The 19,211-nt window shown below is 55.2% G+C and overlaps 2 protein-coding genes across 2 annotated transcripts; both read right to left on the reverse strand.

The window, feature by feature from the left end:
* Nucleotides 1–5,763: 5,763 nt before the first annotated feature.
* LOC134565465 (zinc finger protein 853-like) lies at nt 5,764–9,511 on the reverse strand. The gene is made up of 4 exons (XM_063425052.1): nt 9,437–9,511; nt 8,471–8,488; nt 8,057–8,198; nt 5,764–6,284 (listed from the first exon to the last, which is right to left on the reverse strand). Exons 1-4 carry the CDS (start codon nt 9,509–9,511, stop codon nt 5,764–5,766), a joined length of 756 nt encoding a protein of 251 aa, XP_063281122.1.
* Nucleotides 9,512–11,120: 1,609 nt separating this feature from the next.
* CSAD (cysteine sulfinic acid decarboxylase) lies at nt 11,121–18,942 on the reverse strand. Its single transcript, XM_063425064.1, has 14 exons — nt 17,208–18,942; nt 16,206–16,332; nt 15,566–15,656; nt 15,077–15,183; nt 14,858–14,973; nt 14,301–14,380; nt 14,170–14,224; nt 13,196–13,312; nt 13,057–13,121; nt 12,863–12,944; nt 12,578–12,777; nt 12,459–12,510; nt 11,707–11,796; nt 11,121–11,609 (listed from the first exon to the last, which is right to left on the reverse strand). The coding sequence occupies exons 1-14, from the start codon at nt 17,349–17,351 to the stop codon at nt 11,436–11,438; spliced, it is 1,500 nt and encodes a 499-aa protein (XP_063281134.1). The 5' UTR covers nt 17,352–18,942; the 3' UTR covers nt 11,121–11,435.
* Nucleotides 18,943–19,211: the final 269 nt, after the last annotated feature.

Here is a 19,211-nt window from a genome sequence, read left to right on the forward strand (position 1 = left end):
CAACTACAGCGTTAATAATAAATAGAACGAAGAACCTCGAGGGCTTTCTTTCACAAAAAGCCTGGGGCAGTTTGGTCTCGGTGCCCCTGCAGGACTCCGAGAGGCCGAGCTGGAAGGGAGGAAAATCCCGGGCTGGTGGATGAGATGAGGAGCTCTGCGCTGGCAGCTGGAGCAGCAGGGGTGTCCCGGCAGGGCTGGGCAGTGCAGGGCTACAGAGTAGCAGGAAAAACTTCGAAACTCCGAAGAAGCAGCGGCGGTGGGGGGAGGCTTGAGAATGCGAGCTCAGGATTCCCGGGTACACAGCAGATGACGATAGATTTCCCAGGACAAGGCAGAGGCAGAGTGATGGCCGTGAACTCTTCCTGCAGCAGCGAGGGGCAGCTTGACTGTCCTCCTTGATGCCAAGAGCGAGAAAGCAACTGCCCCCGCAGCTCTGTCTTCTACCTTTCCCAAAGCTTGCATTATCTTGCCCCTCTGAGAGAAAACTCCCAGAGACCCAAAAACAATAGGTTAGCCCAGTGATACAATCTCCTTTGGCCACTTCTTTGTTTCAGTGAAAGACTGAGTAGTTAATCTCCTAGTAATTTATGGGGAAAAATTTTATAAGAAAAGAGAAAAAACAATGAACAAATCTAACCCCCAACAATGCTGTAAGGGTAAGTACATTTTGCAGAAGTGTGTTTGGTGTGGCTGACATGCAGCAAGGGGAAGGTGCAGCCCAGCACCAGCCTTTTCTTCTAGAGCCTATTTGATGGGAGCAGCTTCTGGACTTTGGCAAAAGAGTTGCAAGAGTGAAAAATGTGATGGCATGTCTATTAGGGAAGGAAGATACACAGCCACAGTGTGTTGTGTGCAGTTTAAAGACTGCTTAGAGAAGTGAGTGATTTAGGAACGCTTTCTGTTTAATGCTTACTTCTCTCTGGAGTTTAGCTGCTTGGACCAGAAGTGAAGCCCTGAAGGTGTATGAAAGTGCATATCTCCGGGTTGTGCAGTGGAGTTCAATGTGGGCAATAGGTTAAAGCAGCAAGAGTATTCTCAGCTGACTCCGATTGTGAATGAGCTGTTCTTGGACTTTTGCAATGTGGTACACTACCCACACATGCACGATGTTGTGAGGCTTCATTCTTCACCTTATGTACGCTGGACAGAACTGAAGCCCAGCAATGGCATTCAGCTTTTCTGTTTTTCAGTGTTGTCTTGGAAAATTTAACCAAAAATGTGTATTCTATTTTCATCTGTTGAAGTCGGTTGGAAGATATTGTTCCTTATCTCTTGTAACTTTAGGGGGCGAAAGAGGGCGGATGCCTTCTGTTAATGGGACACCTGATAACACCAGATAAGGCAGGGCCTCCTTATCTCTTCCTCCACCCATCCTCCTCTGAGGGACATCCCCTGTGAATGGGCCATTGAAGGCCTCTCACAGGACTGATAACATCACCTCATTCCATTGGGAGATGCTCCACCCAGTGGGAGGAACCAAAGCCTTTCCACCCGGATAAAACTGCAATCCCAAACACCACGGGAGCCTGTTTGCACTGGATTCCCAGAGGATGACTGGACCCTTTCTTGAGGATCTATTCCAACAGAGCCACAACTGTCACTCTGGGAGGACTCATTGTGGGCTGCTTCCAACACCCTGACCAACAGGGTGTCAGGTTTGCATTCTGACTCTGTCAGTGGTCCTTTGTACTATTGCATTTGTCATTTTTTTATTTTATTTTATTTTATTTTATTTTATTTTATTTTATTTTATTTTATTTTATTTTATTTTATTTTATTTTATTTTATTTTATTTTATTTTATTTTATTTTATTATCTCTCTTGTTGTTTGTTCTCTCTCTATTAAATTGTACTTCTGACTTGGAGTCTCACTGGTTTTGCTTTCAAACCAGCACTAGTGTCTATACTGCATGCATCCACAGTGTGCTCTGCATGGTTTTTCCTCAGCTGTAAGGCCAGTCATACTCTGTTATTCTCATAATTCTGACTGTCCATTGGTGGATGCTGACAGCCTGGTCAGAGAGGAAATTTCAAGTATCAGACAGCTATAAGGTCTGTGAGAAAGAAAGTCAACTTTCCCATACACTGATCTGGGAAGCTGTGAGAAAACTCATGAAGGAATTAAAAAACAATCTCTGCACCTGGTGTTTTTGCACTCGTTTACTTGCTAGCTGTTTACACAGAGGTGTTGTTCCTAATTAGCCAGTGATGGTGAGGAGTGTTGATTGAGGACCAATCAGGTCCAGCTGTCTCAGAACAGTCTATAAAAGAATGTGATGTCTAATAAATTTTGCTCTATGCCGTCTGGGAAGACCTTAGAGTCTGTCCCTAATACAACAGCAACAGTCCATCTACCTCTCGCTCAGCAAAATGTGCCAGGAGAGAAGCACTTGCTGAAGAAGACTTTCAACACAGCACCACAATCTGGGTGATGAGAAGGGGATATGAAAAACATGTTTTCGTCCTGGCACATTTTTCTGTGTGAGACATCTCTCCTGAGCCTTGGTCCTCGCGAGTCTGTCCTGTGCATGGTGACACTCGCAGCTGAGATGGACCATGCAAAGAGCATGGCAACCTGACAGCACAGGCTGCAAAGGAAAGAGGACACTCACCCTTTGATGAATGTGGTCCAAATACAAGTTTCCAAGCTTGTAAGTGGCTAGCTCTGGACAAGATTGTTGTCCTGGCACAGTTCTCAGTGTGAGACCTAAAAAAAGTAAAGTGAGGAACACACTGGAAAGTAAAGTGAGAAGCAAAGTAAGAAATACAGTGAAAAGCAACACAAAAGCAGAAATGAGAAGAACAGAGAAAACTGAGCAGGACACACAGGAGACAAAGAAAAAAGACCAAACCACAATAAAGACAGGAGCCAAAAAGTGTGGGGGGTATCTTTATTAATGTTTATTCAATATTATTGAATTACTTTTTTTATTTACGCTTCAGGAAAACACACAGAAACAACAATGTATACAAACACAAGGCTGTATAATGCAAAACATTATCTGTGTATATTGAATTTGCCTTTTTCTGTAAAGAAATCTATCCAGTTTCTAACTGGAAGGCAATACAAGTACAAATGCAATCCATATACACACAGTTACATACACAGCGGTGGCAAACACAAACACAGAATAATACAAGGCAATACAGGCCAAAGAGATATCAACACAATATAACTACTTTTCTGTTTCTGAAAATTTTATTACATTTTGTTTTATTGTTCCAAAACAAAAAAAAATTATGCAGAGAACATGTGGGACAGAATAAGGACCTTTTTCACCTTTGTTAAATCCTGTTCACTTCTGTTCACCAAAAAGCACTCTGGGAGAGGTTCAGCTGCAGGTCAGATGGGGAATGGGCTGGTGGTCACCTCCTGCATGAGGCATTGAAGACAGACCTGGTGAGATGTGTGGAGGAGATGGTTGAGTGGAGGGATGCAGGTGTTGAGACACTGCTCTGGCAGGCAGCCAACAATTTTAAGTAATTAAAAATTGTTAGAATTATGCAATGAGACTGGAGGTTCATGAATGGGATCACGAAATTCTGGGATCGTGGAATTGCAGGATTGAGGTTTTGGGGTGCCCCCTGCACCCCCCAAATCCCTGAGACCCTTCTGATGTTCTGGGGTTGTTTCCTGTTCCCCAGAAATTAAAAATGGTTGTAATTACGCAAAAAGGCCAGAGAATTGTGAGCAGGATTGTGGGATCAGGATTTGTGTGTGCTCCTCCTTTAACTCCCGCTCCCAGAGCCCCCTGGAGTATCTGGGAGTGCCAGTGTGTAAGTGGGGCACCCCCGTGCTGCTCCCCTTTTACCACAGGTGCCCTGTGCTGGCGCTGGGTCTGGCCTGCCTGGGATCACAGCCCCTTCAGCCCCTCCCTGGGGCCACACTGGGATCACTGGGGGTGGCCCCAAGACTTTGCAGTGGGAAGAAGCTGTCATTACCCTCTGAGGGTGACACTATTGGGGAAGTCCCCAAATCTGTGTGATGGGATGAGGCTGCTCGGGGGCTTTTTATTGATGATGTCACCAGATTCATGCACTCCAATTCCAGGGTCCCCGTCCTCATCTTGGTGTCCCTGTCCACATTCTGGTATCCCTGTCCTGATCCTGGTGTCCCCAGTGCCATCAGTATCCCCACAAGCCCATTCTGGTGTCCCCATTCCCATCACAGTGTCCCCATCCTGGTTTCCCTGTCCCCATCACAGTGTCCCCATTGCCATACCAGTGTCTTGTTGTGGTTGGACACTGGCCAAATGCCAGGCACCCATGAGAGTCATTTGCCTCTTTTGCAACAGTTGGGCAGAAGAGATGGGAAAAAAGAATTAATGAAGGGTTTGTGAGTTGAGATAAAGATGGGAGAAAAACACTCTAAGAGCAAAACAGGTTCAAATATAAAGGCATAAAGTAAATTTATTGTTAGCAGAGTCAGAGGGGGACAAGGAGAAGTAAAATAAGCCCTTAAAATACCTTTTCCCCCCCACACCCCTTTCCTCCTTCCCACCAACAGCACAGGGAGACAGGGTGTGGGGGTTTTGCTCAGTTCATCACTCAAGATTTTTTTTTACTCAGGTAAAGAAGTCTTTTTTCTGCTATTCTGTGTGGTCCCTGACATGGGCAAAGAGTCTTCCCAAAACTGTTGTGGTGTGGGTCACTCATCCACGGGATGCAGTCCTCTAAGGATAGGCTTCTCTAGTTTGGAAGCAATGGCTCTCTCTCTATCTCTGGAAGCAGGGGCCCTCTCTCTCTATTTGGGTCTCCCACTGGATCACAGCTTTCTCTGGCATCCACCTGCTCTGGTGTGGGGTTTTCCCACAGACTGCGAGTGGATCTCTGCATCCTCCGTGGATTTCATGCATCACAGGGGGACAGTTTGTTTCACCATAGTCCTCACCATGGCCTGCAGAGGAATCTTGGCTCCAGTGCCTGGAGCACCTCCTCCCCGTCTTTTTCCACTAACCTTGGTGTTGCCATGTTGTTTTCCCTCACAAGTCCTCACTTCCTCCTCTTCTCTGACCAGAAAAGCTGCTGCTTGTAGGTACCATTGTCAACAAGTTCCACCAATTCAAAGATTCCTGCAGGACCCCGCAGTGCTCAGTTGATTTTGTCTAGGTTCCGCGTAGGGGGATTGCTCATTGTGCCTCTGCTGCCGGCCAGGCAGCCCCGCTGGCACAGCTGGCACAGTGCGGGCCGTGGCTGCCGCGGTGCTGGAGCTCTTTAACGTCTCTCCTCACGTGGAGTGCTGGGAAGGGGAAGCTGCTGCCACCATCCCTGCCCTTTTCACCTGTGGCACGCTGGCTCGGGGCAGGCAGGCAGGCAAGGCTCACCATGGGCCCCGCCGAGACAGTGGTGGCCACAGCACATTGCTGCAGGCTCTGCCAGGACAGCCCCGGCAGCGGCGCTTTGCCACCCCTGGAAAGAAACTGCACAAACACTGTTTTGATTTTCTTCTTAAATATGTCATTGCAGAGGCGTTACCAGCCTCTCTAATTGGGCCAGCAGCATGTCCATCTTCAAAGCTATCAGAGGTTGGCTCTATTGGACATGGTGGAAGCTTCTAGCAGCTTCTCACAGAAGCCACCCTGTGGCACCCCCGCTACCAAAAACCAGGCTGTGCCAACCCAACACATCCCTGTCCTTGTGCCCCAACCCTGGTGTCCTTGTCCCCATCTCCAACCCACCTCCCCATCCTCATCCTGGTGTCCCCATCACGGTGTCCCATCCCCATCCAGGTGTCCCTGTCCCCACGCCCACCCTGCTTCCCCCTCACACCACGTGCTCCCTGCGGTGCCTCCGGAGCTGGCCAGGGTTCCAGAAAGTGTCCCCGCACTCTGGGCAGAGATGGGGCCGCTCTCGCCCGTGGGTGCGGCGGTGTCGCCGCAGGTTGGAGCTGACGCTGAAGCTTTTCCCGCATTCCCCGCATCGGTACGGCCGCTCCCCGGTGTGCGTCCGCCGGTGCTGCACCAGCGCTGAGCTCTCCCTGAAGCGCTTCCCACAGTCCCGGCATCCGAAGGGCTTCTCCCCAGTATGGATGCGCTGGTGTGTGGCCAGGTTGGAATTCTGGCTGAAGCCCTTCCCGCAGGCGCCGCAGACGAACGGTCGCTCCCCGGTGTGTGTGATGCGGTGCCGTGCCAGGTCCGAGCTCCGGCTGAAGCCCTTGCCACACTCCCTGCAGATAGTGGGGTGCAGCCTGGCCCCCTCTGGCCCCAGCAGCTCTTTCAGGGGGCTTGGTCCCCCCACAGCAGACCTGGGGGGCTTCCGGCGTGGCCGAGCCGGACTGGGATGGGCTGTGGGAGAGAGGGGTGGGCACCAGCGGGGTAGGGCAGGGACAGGGGCCTGGGGCCCCTTGGCACCTGGCCCATCCCATCAGCACCTGCCCCAATTCCTCTGTCCCTTCCTATCCCTTCCTGCCCTATCCCGATGACACCTGCCCTTTCCAACTGGCCCCTGCTCCAGGCCCTCTGTCCCATCCTGGTCCCACTGATACCTTCATCCTTCTGCCCATTTTCCATCCTCTCTTCCCCTTTTCCATTCCTTTTCCACATTGTCCATCCTATTTGTACCTGCTCCATCCCCACTTTCCTTTCCCCATCCTCTTTTACACCTTCTTCAGCCCCTCTTTCCCTTTTCCCATCCTCTCCTCCCCTTCCTTTTCCCATCCTTATCTGCTCCATCCCCTCTTCCGTTCTCCATTCCTTCTTCCCCGTCTCCACCCCCTCTGAGCCTTCTCCATCCCTTCTCCCCTTCCTCATCCCTGCTGTACTTTCCCCATCCCTTCTTCCCTTTCCCAAACCCTTTTCCACCTTCTTCATCTCTTTTCCCCCTTCCCCATCCCTGTTGTCACCCCCTCCCTCTCCTTTCAAACCCCCATCCCTATTGGATTCCAAAGCCAGAGTTCAGTTCCCCCCAACCCCTCCATTCCCACTCAGACAAGGGTTTGGGATTGGGGTGCAAGGGGGGCCAAGGACTGGGACAGACATGGAGGTGACACTACCCAGAGATGATCCCAAATTCCCTCTGGAAACCAGGCATGGAGTTGGGGTACCCAGAAACCCCCCTGCACCCCAAAATCAGGACATGGCATTGTCACACCATGGGCTTGGGGCAACCCTGCCCCAAATACTGGGACATCCCCATCATGTGGGATTGGGACATTGTACACCCCAAAATCAAGGCACGCCCATTTCATGGGATTGGGACATCCCTGCAGCCTAATACTGAGGCATTCCCATGCCATGAGATTAGAACCCTGCACCCCCAAATCAGGTGATACTGACCCTGAACTCTGGGATTGTGGTGCTCCCATATCCTGGGATCAGGGCACCCCATATCCTGGGATGGGGGTACCCCATTCCTTGTGAATGGGATACATCTGTACCCCAACATTGGGACACTCCCATTCCATGGGAATGAGACATTGCTGTACCCCAGGACTGGGGTACCCCTGAGCTGTAGGATCAGGGCACCGTCTTCCCCTGGAATTCAGACATCCCCTACCCTGGGAACACGGCTCCCCACACCATAGGAATAGGACAACCTCACATTCCTGAGATTCCCATATCCAGGGTTTGGGGAACCCCCGTATTTCAGGATCAGGGTACCACATCTCTGGGGCACCCCCCGACCCTGGAATTGTTGTATCCCCATGCCATAGGAATGTGATACCCACATATCCTGGGGCATGGGAAATGGGAATACCTTGGAACTGGGGCACCCCACACAATGAGAACAGGACACTGTCACATCTCTGTGTCCCCTCTTACCGTGGAATTGAGGTACCCCTGTGCCATGGGAATGGGGCACAGTGACATTCCTAGGATTCCCTTACCTTGGGATGGGATCACCTCCATACTATGGGATCGGGGTCCCCCCACACCATGGGACTGCAATGCCCCCACATCCCTGGGACCCCCCCAGGACCCGGGTCCCTCCCTCAGGTTTGAGGTCTCCGTGTACCACGGGGGCAGGGTCCTCCCCCCTACTGCAGGTCCCCAGAAGACCCCCAAAAAAGCACCCACCCCCTCTCCACGATTCCAGGGGGCCCCTCAGAACCTCTTACCGTGTCCAGAGGTCTCTTCTGTGGGAAGTGGGGTGGTCTCAGCTGTGGGGGGAGCCTCGAGCAGCAGGGCGTCCCGAGGATCCGGGGGGTCAGGGGCATCTCGGGGGACCGACACCCCCCCCGCTTCCATTACCGCCGTCACCTAGATGGGAGGACCCTGCCGGGGGAGAGAGAGGGGGCAGAGAGAGAACTGGGGTGATCCGAGGACACCCCAAGGGGGGGGGTCGCTGCCGCACCCAAGGGAGGGATCCCGCCGGGCCCCAACCCCCTCCGCGCCCCTCCCGATGCTGGGGACACACACGGAGTGACATGACGTCACCGCCCTTGTCCCATCTCACACCCCGTCCCATCCCCCCCCACGGAGGAACCCCAAATTTGAGGGGGGGTCGCTTCCTCTCGCCTCTTCCCCCGCACCGCAGCCATCGCGGGGCTCTGGGGAGGGGAAGCGGAAAAAGAGAGGGGGGGGGAAAAAGGGAGGGGGGGAGACACGAGGGGGAGCTGCTCAGTCCCGGTTTGGAGGGAGGATGTCCCCGGGGGTCACTCACCGCTGTTGGGGAGCACGGGGGGGGGGCTCAGGGGGATCGGACCAGGGCGGGCGCACGGAAGGACCTCAAACCCCCAAACCCGCCCCCGGGAGGGAGCCCACCCCCCCCCCAAAAAAGGGCGGAACAATAAGGATTCTCCCACCATCGGTGGTGGAATAGACTTGGGGGAGGGGTGGCCAGGTCGGTGTGGTTTGGAGGGAAACTGGGGGGGGGCAGCTTTGGGAGGTTGCGGTTCGGGGGCGCTGGGGGTTTGGGGGATACACGGGGATATGGGGACTACTGAGGGATTAGGGGGATTGGGCGATGCTGGGATGACCGTGGAGACTGGGGGATAATGGATTTCTGGGAGATTGGGGGATACTGGGGTGTCAGGGATAATGGAGAGAATGGGGAACTGGGGGATTCTGTGGGGACTGGGGGAACTGGGGGGATTGAGGAATACTTGGGAAACTGGAGAACTGAGGGGATACTAGTGGGTCTGGCGGGTACTGGGGGATACTGGAGGACTGGGGAGTGCTGGGAGATACTGGAGGGACTGAGGAATTGCAGGGACTACTGAGGGGTTACTTAGGGTTACTCGGGGGAACGAGGGGAACGGAGGGACTGGAGGGTACCAGGGGACTGGACCACTGGGAGGACTTGGGCGACTTGTGCTACCAGGGGATTGGGGCTTGATGGGAGGGATTAGGGGTTACTGGGGGGACTGAGAGATTGGGGCCACCGGGGCCACTGGAAGTGACTGAAGGATTGGGGAGGATCAAGAATTCTTGGGGGATACTGGGGGTAGTTGGGGCGCTCGGGGCTGGGCACTGGACCCAAGGCTCATTCCCCGCACTCCCGAGCGACCCCCGGAGCTCCCAAACGACCCCCGGGCCCCGCCGCAGCCGCCCCCGGCCCCGTCCCGCCACATGGAGGCGCTCACCGGGCAGGACACGCCCCGCCATTCAAACCAAGCCCCGCCCCCGTTGCCATGGCAGCCGCTGTGGCGGGAGCGGAGGCCACGCCCCCTGGCCGGGGGCCCGGTCCCGCTCCCCAGCGCGGAACCGCGGCGGGAGCGGAGCGCGGTGAGAGCCGGGCGGGGCCGGGCAGAACGGGCGGCCTGAGGGGAGAACGGGCGGCCTGAGGGGAGAACGGGCGGCCTGAGGGGAGAACGGCGGGGGTCCGGGCTGGGGGGGCACCGAGGGCACCGCGGGATCGCAGGCACCCGGAACAAAGGGCACTAGCCACACGGCGGGGACATGGGGAGGGACATCGAGGGGAGCCCGGACAGAGAGGGGCCACTGGGGTGACACTGGGGGTTCTGGACTCACGGAAGGATGGGAAGGCACTGGGGGGACCCAGCCCCAGGGTTGAGGGGACATTGGGGTGACACTCGGGAGTCTCAGGCCCCGGGCAGGGTTGGGGCACCGGGGGCACCAGGAAAGCCCTCGGGGTGGGCGGTGACCCTTCTACCCCCAGTCTGTGGAGCACAGGGTGACCCCCTTCCACCCCCACCCCGAGTTTTTGGGGCCCAGGGGTGGCCCTTGTAATATAACACCCTCCTTTTCCCCCACTTGTTGGGCTGCGTGGTGACCCCTCTCTCCCAACTTCATGTCTCAGGAGTGACCCCACTTCCCTGCGGGATTTGCTGCCCCGATGGCGAGGGACGAGCGGGTGACGCTGCTGGAGGTGCACCAGGCGCTCCCGGAGGAGCAATTCCAGAGCCTAAAGTTCCTGCTGGAAGGGCAAGTTCCTGCCGGGCATCTGCTCCCGGCATCGCGCCCCGAGTTGTGCCGGATCCTCCTCCAGCGCTTCCCGGGGAATTCCCTGCGTGTGATCGCCGGGATGCTGCGGCAGCTCGGCCGCCTCGACCTCATCCAGCGCTTCCAGCTGCCCCTGGAAGAACAAATCCCAGAAGAAACTCCCCGGGAAGCTAACGGGGACACCCCCAATGTGAGGGGGGACCCCACTTCAGGACAGCGTCCTGGCGAAGTTGCAGCTCCACCCATGAATCCCCGGCGCTTGACAGAGAAGGATTTGATGCAAATCGCTCGAAGATTGGGAAAAGAGTGGCAGGAAGTAGGGATTCTGCATCTAGGGCTGGAGCGGAGCCGGCTGGAGCAGATCCAGGAGGAAAATCCCGGCAATCCCGTCCTGTGGAACTTCGAGATGCTGCGGGAGTGGCAGCGGCGGGAGCGACACAAAGCCACAGCGTCCCAGCTCCGGTCCTGCCTTGAGCACGCCCGGCTCGATCCCGGAATCCTCGACCTCCTCCAGAGCCTCCAGGGGGATTGAGGGACCCCCCCAAACCCCATTTCGGGGGGAGAGGGGTGTGAGAAAGAATTAATGTAAAATTGGGACCATTAAATGCTGTTTTATTCCATGGGTGTGGGATTTTGGGATCAAGCGCCACGAACTTCCATCTTAATTCCTGATTTAAAGATTCCAACCACTTCCTCAGGGATGGAGGCAGCAGGTTTTGTGGTACCCTCCCAAGAGGTTTTTGGGTGCTGACAGATCCTCTTCCATACAAATTCCAACCTGTGGAGCTTCAAGAAGTCATGGGAATATCAGGAGAGTCACAAGACTGCTACATCCTGATCCCACAATCTACAACCTCCTCTGGAACTTCCAGGGGAACTGAAGGACCCCCTATACCCCAAACTCCATTTTGAGGGGTGGGGTTATATCAAATTATTATCAGATCAGGACCTTTAAATGCAATTTTATTCTGTAAGTGTGGAATTTTGGGTCATTTACAATTTTGGGATGTGGGGAGGAAATCAAGGCTCTGCTCTCCTTCCCTGTGGATGGGGGGCAGGGTTTGGGGTCTTTCATAGGGGTTTTGGGAGTGCTCACAGATCCCATCCCAATTCCTGGATCTCATCCAGGAAGAAGTCCAGGTCCTGGCGGGTGACAGCAGGATTGGTGATAATCTGCCGGAAGAAGTTGACCTGGGATCCATGGGGTTGGTATCCCACCATCATGGAGCCCCTCCGGATCATCTTTTCCTTGATGGCTGGGGCCACCTAGAGAAACACCATTTCGGGATGAGTTTGTTTTAATTTTGGGGTGATTTTTTGGGGATTTGGAAGGCTGGGAGGGAATTTGGAATTCTGGGCTCACCTTTCCCAGTTTGTCCCAGAATTCTGGGGAGCTCTCCTGGCCCCGCAGGCTGGGCGGGATGAACCAGAAGCAGAGGTTGATAAATTCTGGCTGCAGAAAGAGGAAGGAGATCATGGCCATTCACCCAATTCTCAGAATCTGATGTGGATTCAGACCTCCAGAAATTCAGCCATGTGTATTTAACTGTCTGGGATTGGAACCGGCAGGATTTAATCCTCCAGGATTTAAACCTCCAAAATTGAAACTTCCAGGGTGATTTAAAACTCCAGGTTTATTTAAATCTCTGAGATTTCAATTCCAAATTTAAATCTCCACAGTTTCAACCTCTGGGAGTAATCCTCAGGAATTCAAACCTCTGGAGAATGATTTAAAACCTCCAGGATTTCAACCTCTGGGATGATTTCAACCTCTGGGATTTCAACCCCTGGGGTGATTTAAACCTCTGGGATTTCAACCCCTGGGATGATTTAAACCTCTGGAATTCCAGTCTCCAGGATTTCAGACTCTGGGATTTAAACCTCTGGCATTTGTACTCAAGGACCTAAACCTCCAAGATTTAGGGACAATTGAAACCTCTGAGATTTCAGCCTCTGGGATTGAAAACTCTGAAATTTAAACCTTGGGGATTCAAACCTTTGGGATTAAATCCCCTGGGAGTTAAACCTCCAGGATGATTTAGACCTGTGGCATTCCAACCTCCAGGACTCTTAGGTGTCCACATTCCCCATCCCACATCCCAGCAGCATCCCTACCTCCATCACCAGCTGGAATCCCTCCCTCCTCTTCACCTGCTCCAACAGATACCTGGGGGGAACAAAGGGGTGAAGCGCAGTCTGGGGGGGTGGAGGGTCTCCCCAGTCCTGGGGCTCACCGAGTGGCAGCGAACGCCCTCTCCACACGCCGTGCCAGCCCCCGCGTTCCCACGGCTTTCCAGAGGATCCAGAGCTTGAGGCCGTCGGCGCGGCGGCCGCACTGGGGGCTCTTGTCCCCCGTGTCCAGGGACACGTCATAAAACTTGTCCCGCTGGAACAGGTAGGAGGCCCCCACACCGTGGCAGCGCTGCAGGAGCCCCTGGGAGGAGCACGGGACACCAAAATTAATGAGAGGACCCGGGGAGGCGTGCCAGGGGCAGGGATTCAGGACGGGGGGCACCTACGGAGCTGTCGCGGAGCAGGAATGCCGAGCACTGCAACCCCACCATCAACAGCTTGTGAGGGTTCCAGGTCACCGAGTCAGCTCTGGTGGGAGGGGAACAGCAGAGTTTGAGGGGCTCTGTGGGGAAAAGATGATCCCCAAAACCTCGGAGGGGGAGGGGTGGGAGCCTTTTGGGGGGGCAGAGTGGGGACACACCTGTGGATGCCGGCAAGGAGGTGACGGAGTTGAGGGGACAGGAGGGCGCTGCCCCCCCACGCTGCCTGCAAGGAAAGGGGGATCAGTGCCCACAGGGGGACCCTCGGGCCCCCCCCAACCAGGGATCCCCCGAACTCACATCCACGTGCAGCCACAGCCCGTGACGGGCACAGATGTCGGCAATGGCGTCCAGCGGGTCGAAGGCGCCCAGGACAGTGGTGCCACTCGTGGCACACACAAAGAGGGGCTCTGAGCCCTGGGGGAGATTAGGGAGGGGTCTGGGGGTGTTGGGGGGTGCATGGAAGGGGGGAAGGCAGGGGGAGCACAGGGAGTCGAAGGTGGCCAGGACGGTGGCACAAAGAAGGGGCTCCATGTCCTGGGTGGAGAACATCTGGAGGAACTTTGGGAGGGGTTGGGGGGAATCTGGGAGGGTTTGAGGAGGATTTGCAGAGGATCTGAGGGGATTTGGGAAGGACCTGGGGAGGCTTGAGAGGGCTTTGGGAGACAGGACAGGGGGACACAGAGGGTTGAAGGTGCCCAGGATGGTGGCACAAAGAAAGGGATCGAAGCCCTGAGTGAGCATTTGGGCAAGCTTTGGGGGTGATTTGGAGGGGATCTGGAGAGGTTTTGGTTGATCTAGGAAAGCTTGGGGGGGTTTTGGGAGAGAAGGGGCAGGGGGGCACAGAGGGTCAAAGGTGGCCAGGATGGTGGCACAGAAAATAAAGGGGGTCCAAGCCCTGGGTGGGCATTTGGGGGGGCATTGAGGAGGCTCAGGAGGTAGGTTGGTGGGGTTGGAGGATACAGGGGGACATTGGGGGAGCAGGAAATGGGCTTTAGAGGACTTTGGGGCAGACGGGGGACTTCAAGGGGGGACAGGAGCTCTGAGGAGGACAGGGGACATTGGGTGCATTGGAGAGTATTAGGGACAGTGGGGCAGGGTGGGCGGGCACTGGAAGAGATTCAGGTTATTTGGGGAGACATTGGGGAGATTTGGGGAGAGATTGGGAGGACATGGGGGGTTTTGTGGACATGGGAAGGGCTTTGGGAACACTGGGAAGGCCATTGGGGAGTTTGGGGGGCTTTGGGGACATGGGGGGTGCAACCTCTCCCAACCTCAGCTTTCACCCTCAGGATCTCCTTCTCCAGCTCTTCCGGAATCATCTTCCCCCTGAGGGCAAGGGACAGGGATGGAGACATGGAGGGACCCCCTGACCTGGGAACCCCCAGGACCTCCCAGCACCCACCTCTCATCTGTCCGCACCAGGTGAACGTTGTCCGTGCCGATTCCCAGGAGAGCAGCTCCTTTTAGGATGGAATAATGGCTCTGGGCAGGAAAACAGAACCAAGTTTGGGGGGACCCCAGGAACCAAATTTTGGGTAATCTCAGGGACCAGACTTGGGGTGACCCCAGGAACCAGATTTGGGGTGATCCCATGAGCCAGGTTTTGGGGTGATCTCAGTGACCAGGTTTTGGGGTGACCCTATGGATCAGGTTTAAGGCAACTTCCAAGGATCAGCTTTGGGATGACAGCAGGATCAGGTTTTGGGATGACCTCAGGTGACCCCCTGGATCAGGTTTTGTGGGGATCCCAGGGATAAGATTTGGGGTGACCCCAGGAATAAGGTTTGGAATGGCCCCATGGATCAGAATTGGGATGACCCTGAGGGTCAGGTTTTGGGGTGATGACAGGATCAGGTTTAGAATGACGCCAGAGACCAGGTTTGGGGTGACTTCATGCATCCAAATTGGGATGACCCTGAGGATGAGGTTTTGGGGAGACCCCAAGCCCCCCACTCCCACCTCCTGGGATGCAAACAGGCCCAGGCGAGGCAGGTCCCAGTTCCCTCTGCTCCGGCTCTCCGGGAAACGCCGGAATCGCGCCACGTTCATAGCCAACATGTTGGACATAGAGCCCCCTGCCCAGGGACAGGGACCTCCGTGTCACCCCCGGGGCACCACGGACAGGCTGCCAGGGGGAGAGGGGACACAGGGATGACTCCCAGGGAGGATCCAGGATACCAGGAGCGAAGATCCCGTCGCCGCTGCTCCATCCCACAAGCTCCCGGAGTTTGGCCAGGACCTGCTCCTCCATCAGCACCAGCACTGGGGCCACCTCGTATGTGTACCTGGAAGAGCCCAGCAGCAGCTGGAGGGTTCCCCTCCCCCTGAAACCCCAGAACCCCAAACACCTTTCCCCCAAGCCTCAGCACCCCAAAACCCTCCCACTCAGCACCCAAACCCCTGACCCAGCACCCTGCCTCCATCAGCACCAGCACTGGGGGATCAGGGGAGTCAGGACAGGGTTTTGGAGGGTCCTCTCTCATTTGGGCTCCCCCAAACCCCTCCCTCCAAACCTCAGCACCCCAAAATCCTCCCCTCAGCACCTCCCGCTCCATCAGAACCAGGGGTTCCTCACAGGTAGATCTGGGGGAGGGGGGGGGGGGTCACTGCAGGTTTTTGGGGGTCTCCCCACATGCCAGCCCCTGTTTGGGGGTGTCAGGGGCTCACGGGCTCGTGTTGAGGGTCTCGGTGAGGAACCGCCCGGCCAGGGCGTGGTGGTCCAGCCCCGAGAAAAGCTGGTTGAAGAACCGGGGGTGACCTGGGGGAACACGCGGGGACATGGGGTGGTCAGGGGGGGACACGGGGGGGACAGAGAGAGATGGGAGGGGATAGGGGGAAATGGGGGGGATCATGAGAGGGTTGGGGTGGCACATGGGGGGTGGGAGACAGAAAAATAAGGGAAAGACCTGGGAGGTTCAGAGGGGACATGGGGGGGTCGTAAGGAGATTGGGGAGATGGGGGGACATGGAGGGCAGAATGGGGGGTGGGAGGAAATGGGAAAATTTGGGGCAGGGGGGATATGGGGGATGCAGGGGGGACACAGGAGGGACATGGGGGGATTGGGGGTGGGTAGGGAGGGAACAGAAGGGACATGGCAGGGAGGAAATGGCAGGGCCACAATGTTTGACACTGGGAGGCACCACAGGCCACACTGGGAACTGCTGGGGCTGAGCCAGGGCCTGCTGGGCTAAAGGGGGAGGTGCCGTGCCAAACTGGGAGTTTGTGCAGGGCTAAACTGGGAGGCACTGGGCTGTGCTCCTGTGCACTGGTGTGCACTGGTGTGCACTGGTGTGTACCGGGCGCGCACCCGTGCGGACGCTGAGGCGCAGCACGTCCCGGCAGCGCTGCAGGAGCCGCTCCTGCCCCTCCCCATCGCTGCGCAGCTCCAGATCCAGCAGCTCCCGCAGCTCCTGGGGCTCCTTCCACACACACACCTGGGAATGTGCTGGGAATGACTGGGAGGGACTGGGAACGGGGCTGGAAACCGCAGGGGGAATGGGCTGGGAATGGCATTGAGAATGGGAATGGGAATGGGAATGGGAATGGGAATGGGAATGGGAATGGGAATGGGAATGGGAATGGGAATGGGAATGGGAATGGGAATGGGAATGGGAATGGGAACAAGAGTGGGAATGGGAATGGGAACCAGAATGGGAATGGGACTGGCACTGGGACTGTGAACAGAACAGGGATTGGGAATGAGAATGGGGCTGGACATGGGATTGCAAATGGGATTGAAAATGGAAACATGCTTCCCCTTCCATGTCTGCTTCTAGTCACACACCTGGGAATGACTGGGAATAGGGTTGGGAATAACTGGGAATGAGAATGGGATTGGGACTGGAACAGGGAATGACTGGGAATAGGACAGGCAACAGGGAAGGGAATGAGAATGGGATTGGGAATGACTGGGAATGAGAATGGGATTGGGAATGACTGGGAATGAGAATGGGATTGGGACTGGAACAGGGAATGACTGGGAATAGGACAGGCAACAGGGAAGGGAATGAGAATGGGATTGGGAATGACTGGGAATGAGAATGGGATTGGGAATGACTGGGAATGAGAATGGGATTGGGACTGGAATAGGGAATAGGACAGGCAGCCCCACCCCCTCCCAGGGGGCTCCTTCCAGTCACACACCTGTAGGAATGGGATTGGGATTCAGAATGGGATTGAGACTGGGACTGGGACTGGGACTGGGACTGGGACTGGGACTGGGACTGGGACTGGGACTGGGAATGGGAATGGGAATGGGATGGGGTGGGATTGGGGCCCCCCACCCTCCTGAGTGCTCCGGTGTCCCAACCTTCTGTGTCACGTCCGTGCTCTTCTGCACGCCCTCCTCCAGCAGGATCTGGAACACTTCCTGCAGGAATTCTTCCCCGGCGGCGATGTCCAGGCCGGGATCATCCAATGGGATGCTGTCCCAAATCCCAGAGGCCTCAGCCATGGCAGGAGAACACGGGGAGAGCCGGAAGGGCACTGGGAGGGACCCTGGGCCTGGGATTGGCAGAAGGCAACAGGATGGGGAATCCCAGGATGAGCTTCTCCTGGAAGGAGTTAATCCTGGGATAAAGGGATCCTGGGGCAAGGTTCTCCTGAGATAAGGTGATCTCAGGGTGAGCTTCTCCCTGGAATGAGGCGCTCCTGGGATAAGGTTCTCTCAGGATGAAATTCTCCTGGGATAAAGTGATCCCAGGATTATGTTATTCTGGAATGAGGTAATTCTGGGAGAAGATGATGACAAAATTAGGTGTTCCCAGGATGGGTTTCTCCAGGGATCAGGCTCTCTAGACTCAGGTGCTCCCAGCTCCTCTCACCTCTGCCAGCTGGAATTTTCCAGGATCAGTGCTGCCAGCACCAGGTTCTCCTGGGATGAGGTGATCCTGGCACCAGGTGATCCCAGAACTGGGTGCTCCCCAGAGAAGCTTTTCCTGGGATCAGGCTCTGCTGGCTCCTCTCTCTCCCCTCCCCAGGATGGAATTTTCCTCTGGTCACGTTGCCAAGGGGCAAGGGGCAAAGTCCAGGAAGGAGCCCCAGAGGGTTCTGGGGACAGGAGGCAGGGACTGTGTCCCAGATCTGTGGGAAGAGGGAGGAATGGTGACCCTATATGTCCTCCCATTCCCAGTGTCCCCAAAAGCCATTCCCAGTGTGGCCCCCACCCATTCCCGGGGTCCCCAATGTCCCTCCTGTCCCCAGTGGATCCCCATCCCCAGTGCAGCCCCATCATTCCCAGTGTGTCCCTGCACCAGTGTTTGGTATCTCCCCTGTCCCCGGTGTCCCCACACCCATTCCCAGTGTCCCTCTGTTAGAAATGAGACACTGACACAGCCAATATGTCAAGCAGCAATTCAATTTAATAATTGATTAATTAGCATGGTAAAGTGTGAGCACAGACAGCACTGGGTACCGTGGAAGGATTTTCCCTCTGACTGCACACCCATTGCTGGACTTGCTGGGGTTTTATTTGCTATATTCATAAGCTTTTCTCAGCAGTTTCTATTTCCAATTTTTAACGTCATTATTCAATACCTATTGTGGTCTATTTAAATTTCAATATTCCAGGATGTATATCCAGGATCTGTATCCCCAGTGGTGGGGTCCAGCTTCCAGATGTGGGGTCCAGTTTCTGTTTTCCAGGTCTATCAGTCTTTGCTAGCGATGTTCAGTTTTCCTTTTTCAGGAACCATAGATCAGTGAGCTGAAATCTTTCTTCCATATCCAGGATGTTTTTTCTACCAGTCTGTGAGAAAGCCTTTTTACATTCTAAAACTACAGTTTAAAATTCTTTAATACGAAACAAGCTTCTAAAGTTATAATTCAAAGACACTTATTACACAATAGCCTGAGACTTGTAATAGGTAATTGCAAGCAAAGTTTGTTCAAAAACCTCCTTCCACACTTTCCTCGGTTGTTTATTGGAACTCATCTTTATAACTGTCCCATGGCCGTGTTCTACAATTACAATTACACAGATTCTTTTTATTTCCCTGACACGAAACACAACTTTGTATTTCACACCTCCCAGTTCCAGTGCCCCGTTTCCAGTACCCCCCTCAATTCTCAGACACCACGGGCAGAGCCACTGGGGAGGGGGATGCAATTAAGGGGGGCAAAGGAAAAGGGGGACAGCCCCCAAAATGAGTCAGGGAGAGACCCCAAAGGGAGCGGCCAGAGGGGGGGGCAAAGGGGGGTTGTAGTAGGAGGTCCCCAAGGGGGGTCTCCAATGGGGGCGCCGGGGGAGGTTTGCGGGGGGGGGGACGGTGTCGGTGCCGTTCCCGGGGAGGAGCAGGGAGGTCGGCGGTGGGGT

Source organism: Prinia subflava, unplaced genomic scaffold (assembly GCF_021018805.1).
Source record: "Prinia subflava isolate CZ2003 ecotype Zambia unplaced genomic scaffold, Cam_Psub_1.2 scaffold_52_NEW, whole genome shotgun sequence".
Lineage (NCBI taxonomy): Eukaryota > Metazoa > Chordata > Aves > Passeriformes > Cisticolidae > Prinia > Prinia subflava.

Coding starts and splice junctions, on each gene's coding strand:
- LOC134565465 (XM_063425052.1), bottom strand. CDS start 9,511: ATGTGGCGGGACGGGGCCGGGGGCGGCTGCGGCGGGGCCCGGGGGTCG. Junction 6,285..8,056: donor AGAAGAGACCTCTGGACACG/GTAAGAGGTTCT, acceptor TCTCTCCCACAG/CCCATCCCAGTCCGGCTCGG.
- CSAD (XM_063425064.1), bottom strand. CDS start 17,351: ATGGCTGAGGCCTCTGGGATTTGGGACAGCATCCCATTGGATGATCCC. Junction 14,974..15,076: donor CGACGGGATCTTCGCTCCTG/GTATCCTGGATC, acceptor GTCCCTGGGCAG/GGGGCTCTATGTCCAACATG. Junction 13,313..14,169: donor TCCTGAGGGTGAAAGCTGAG/GTTGGGAGAGGT, acceptor AATCTCCCCCAG/GGCTCAGAGCCCCTCTTTGT.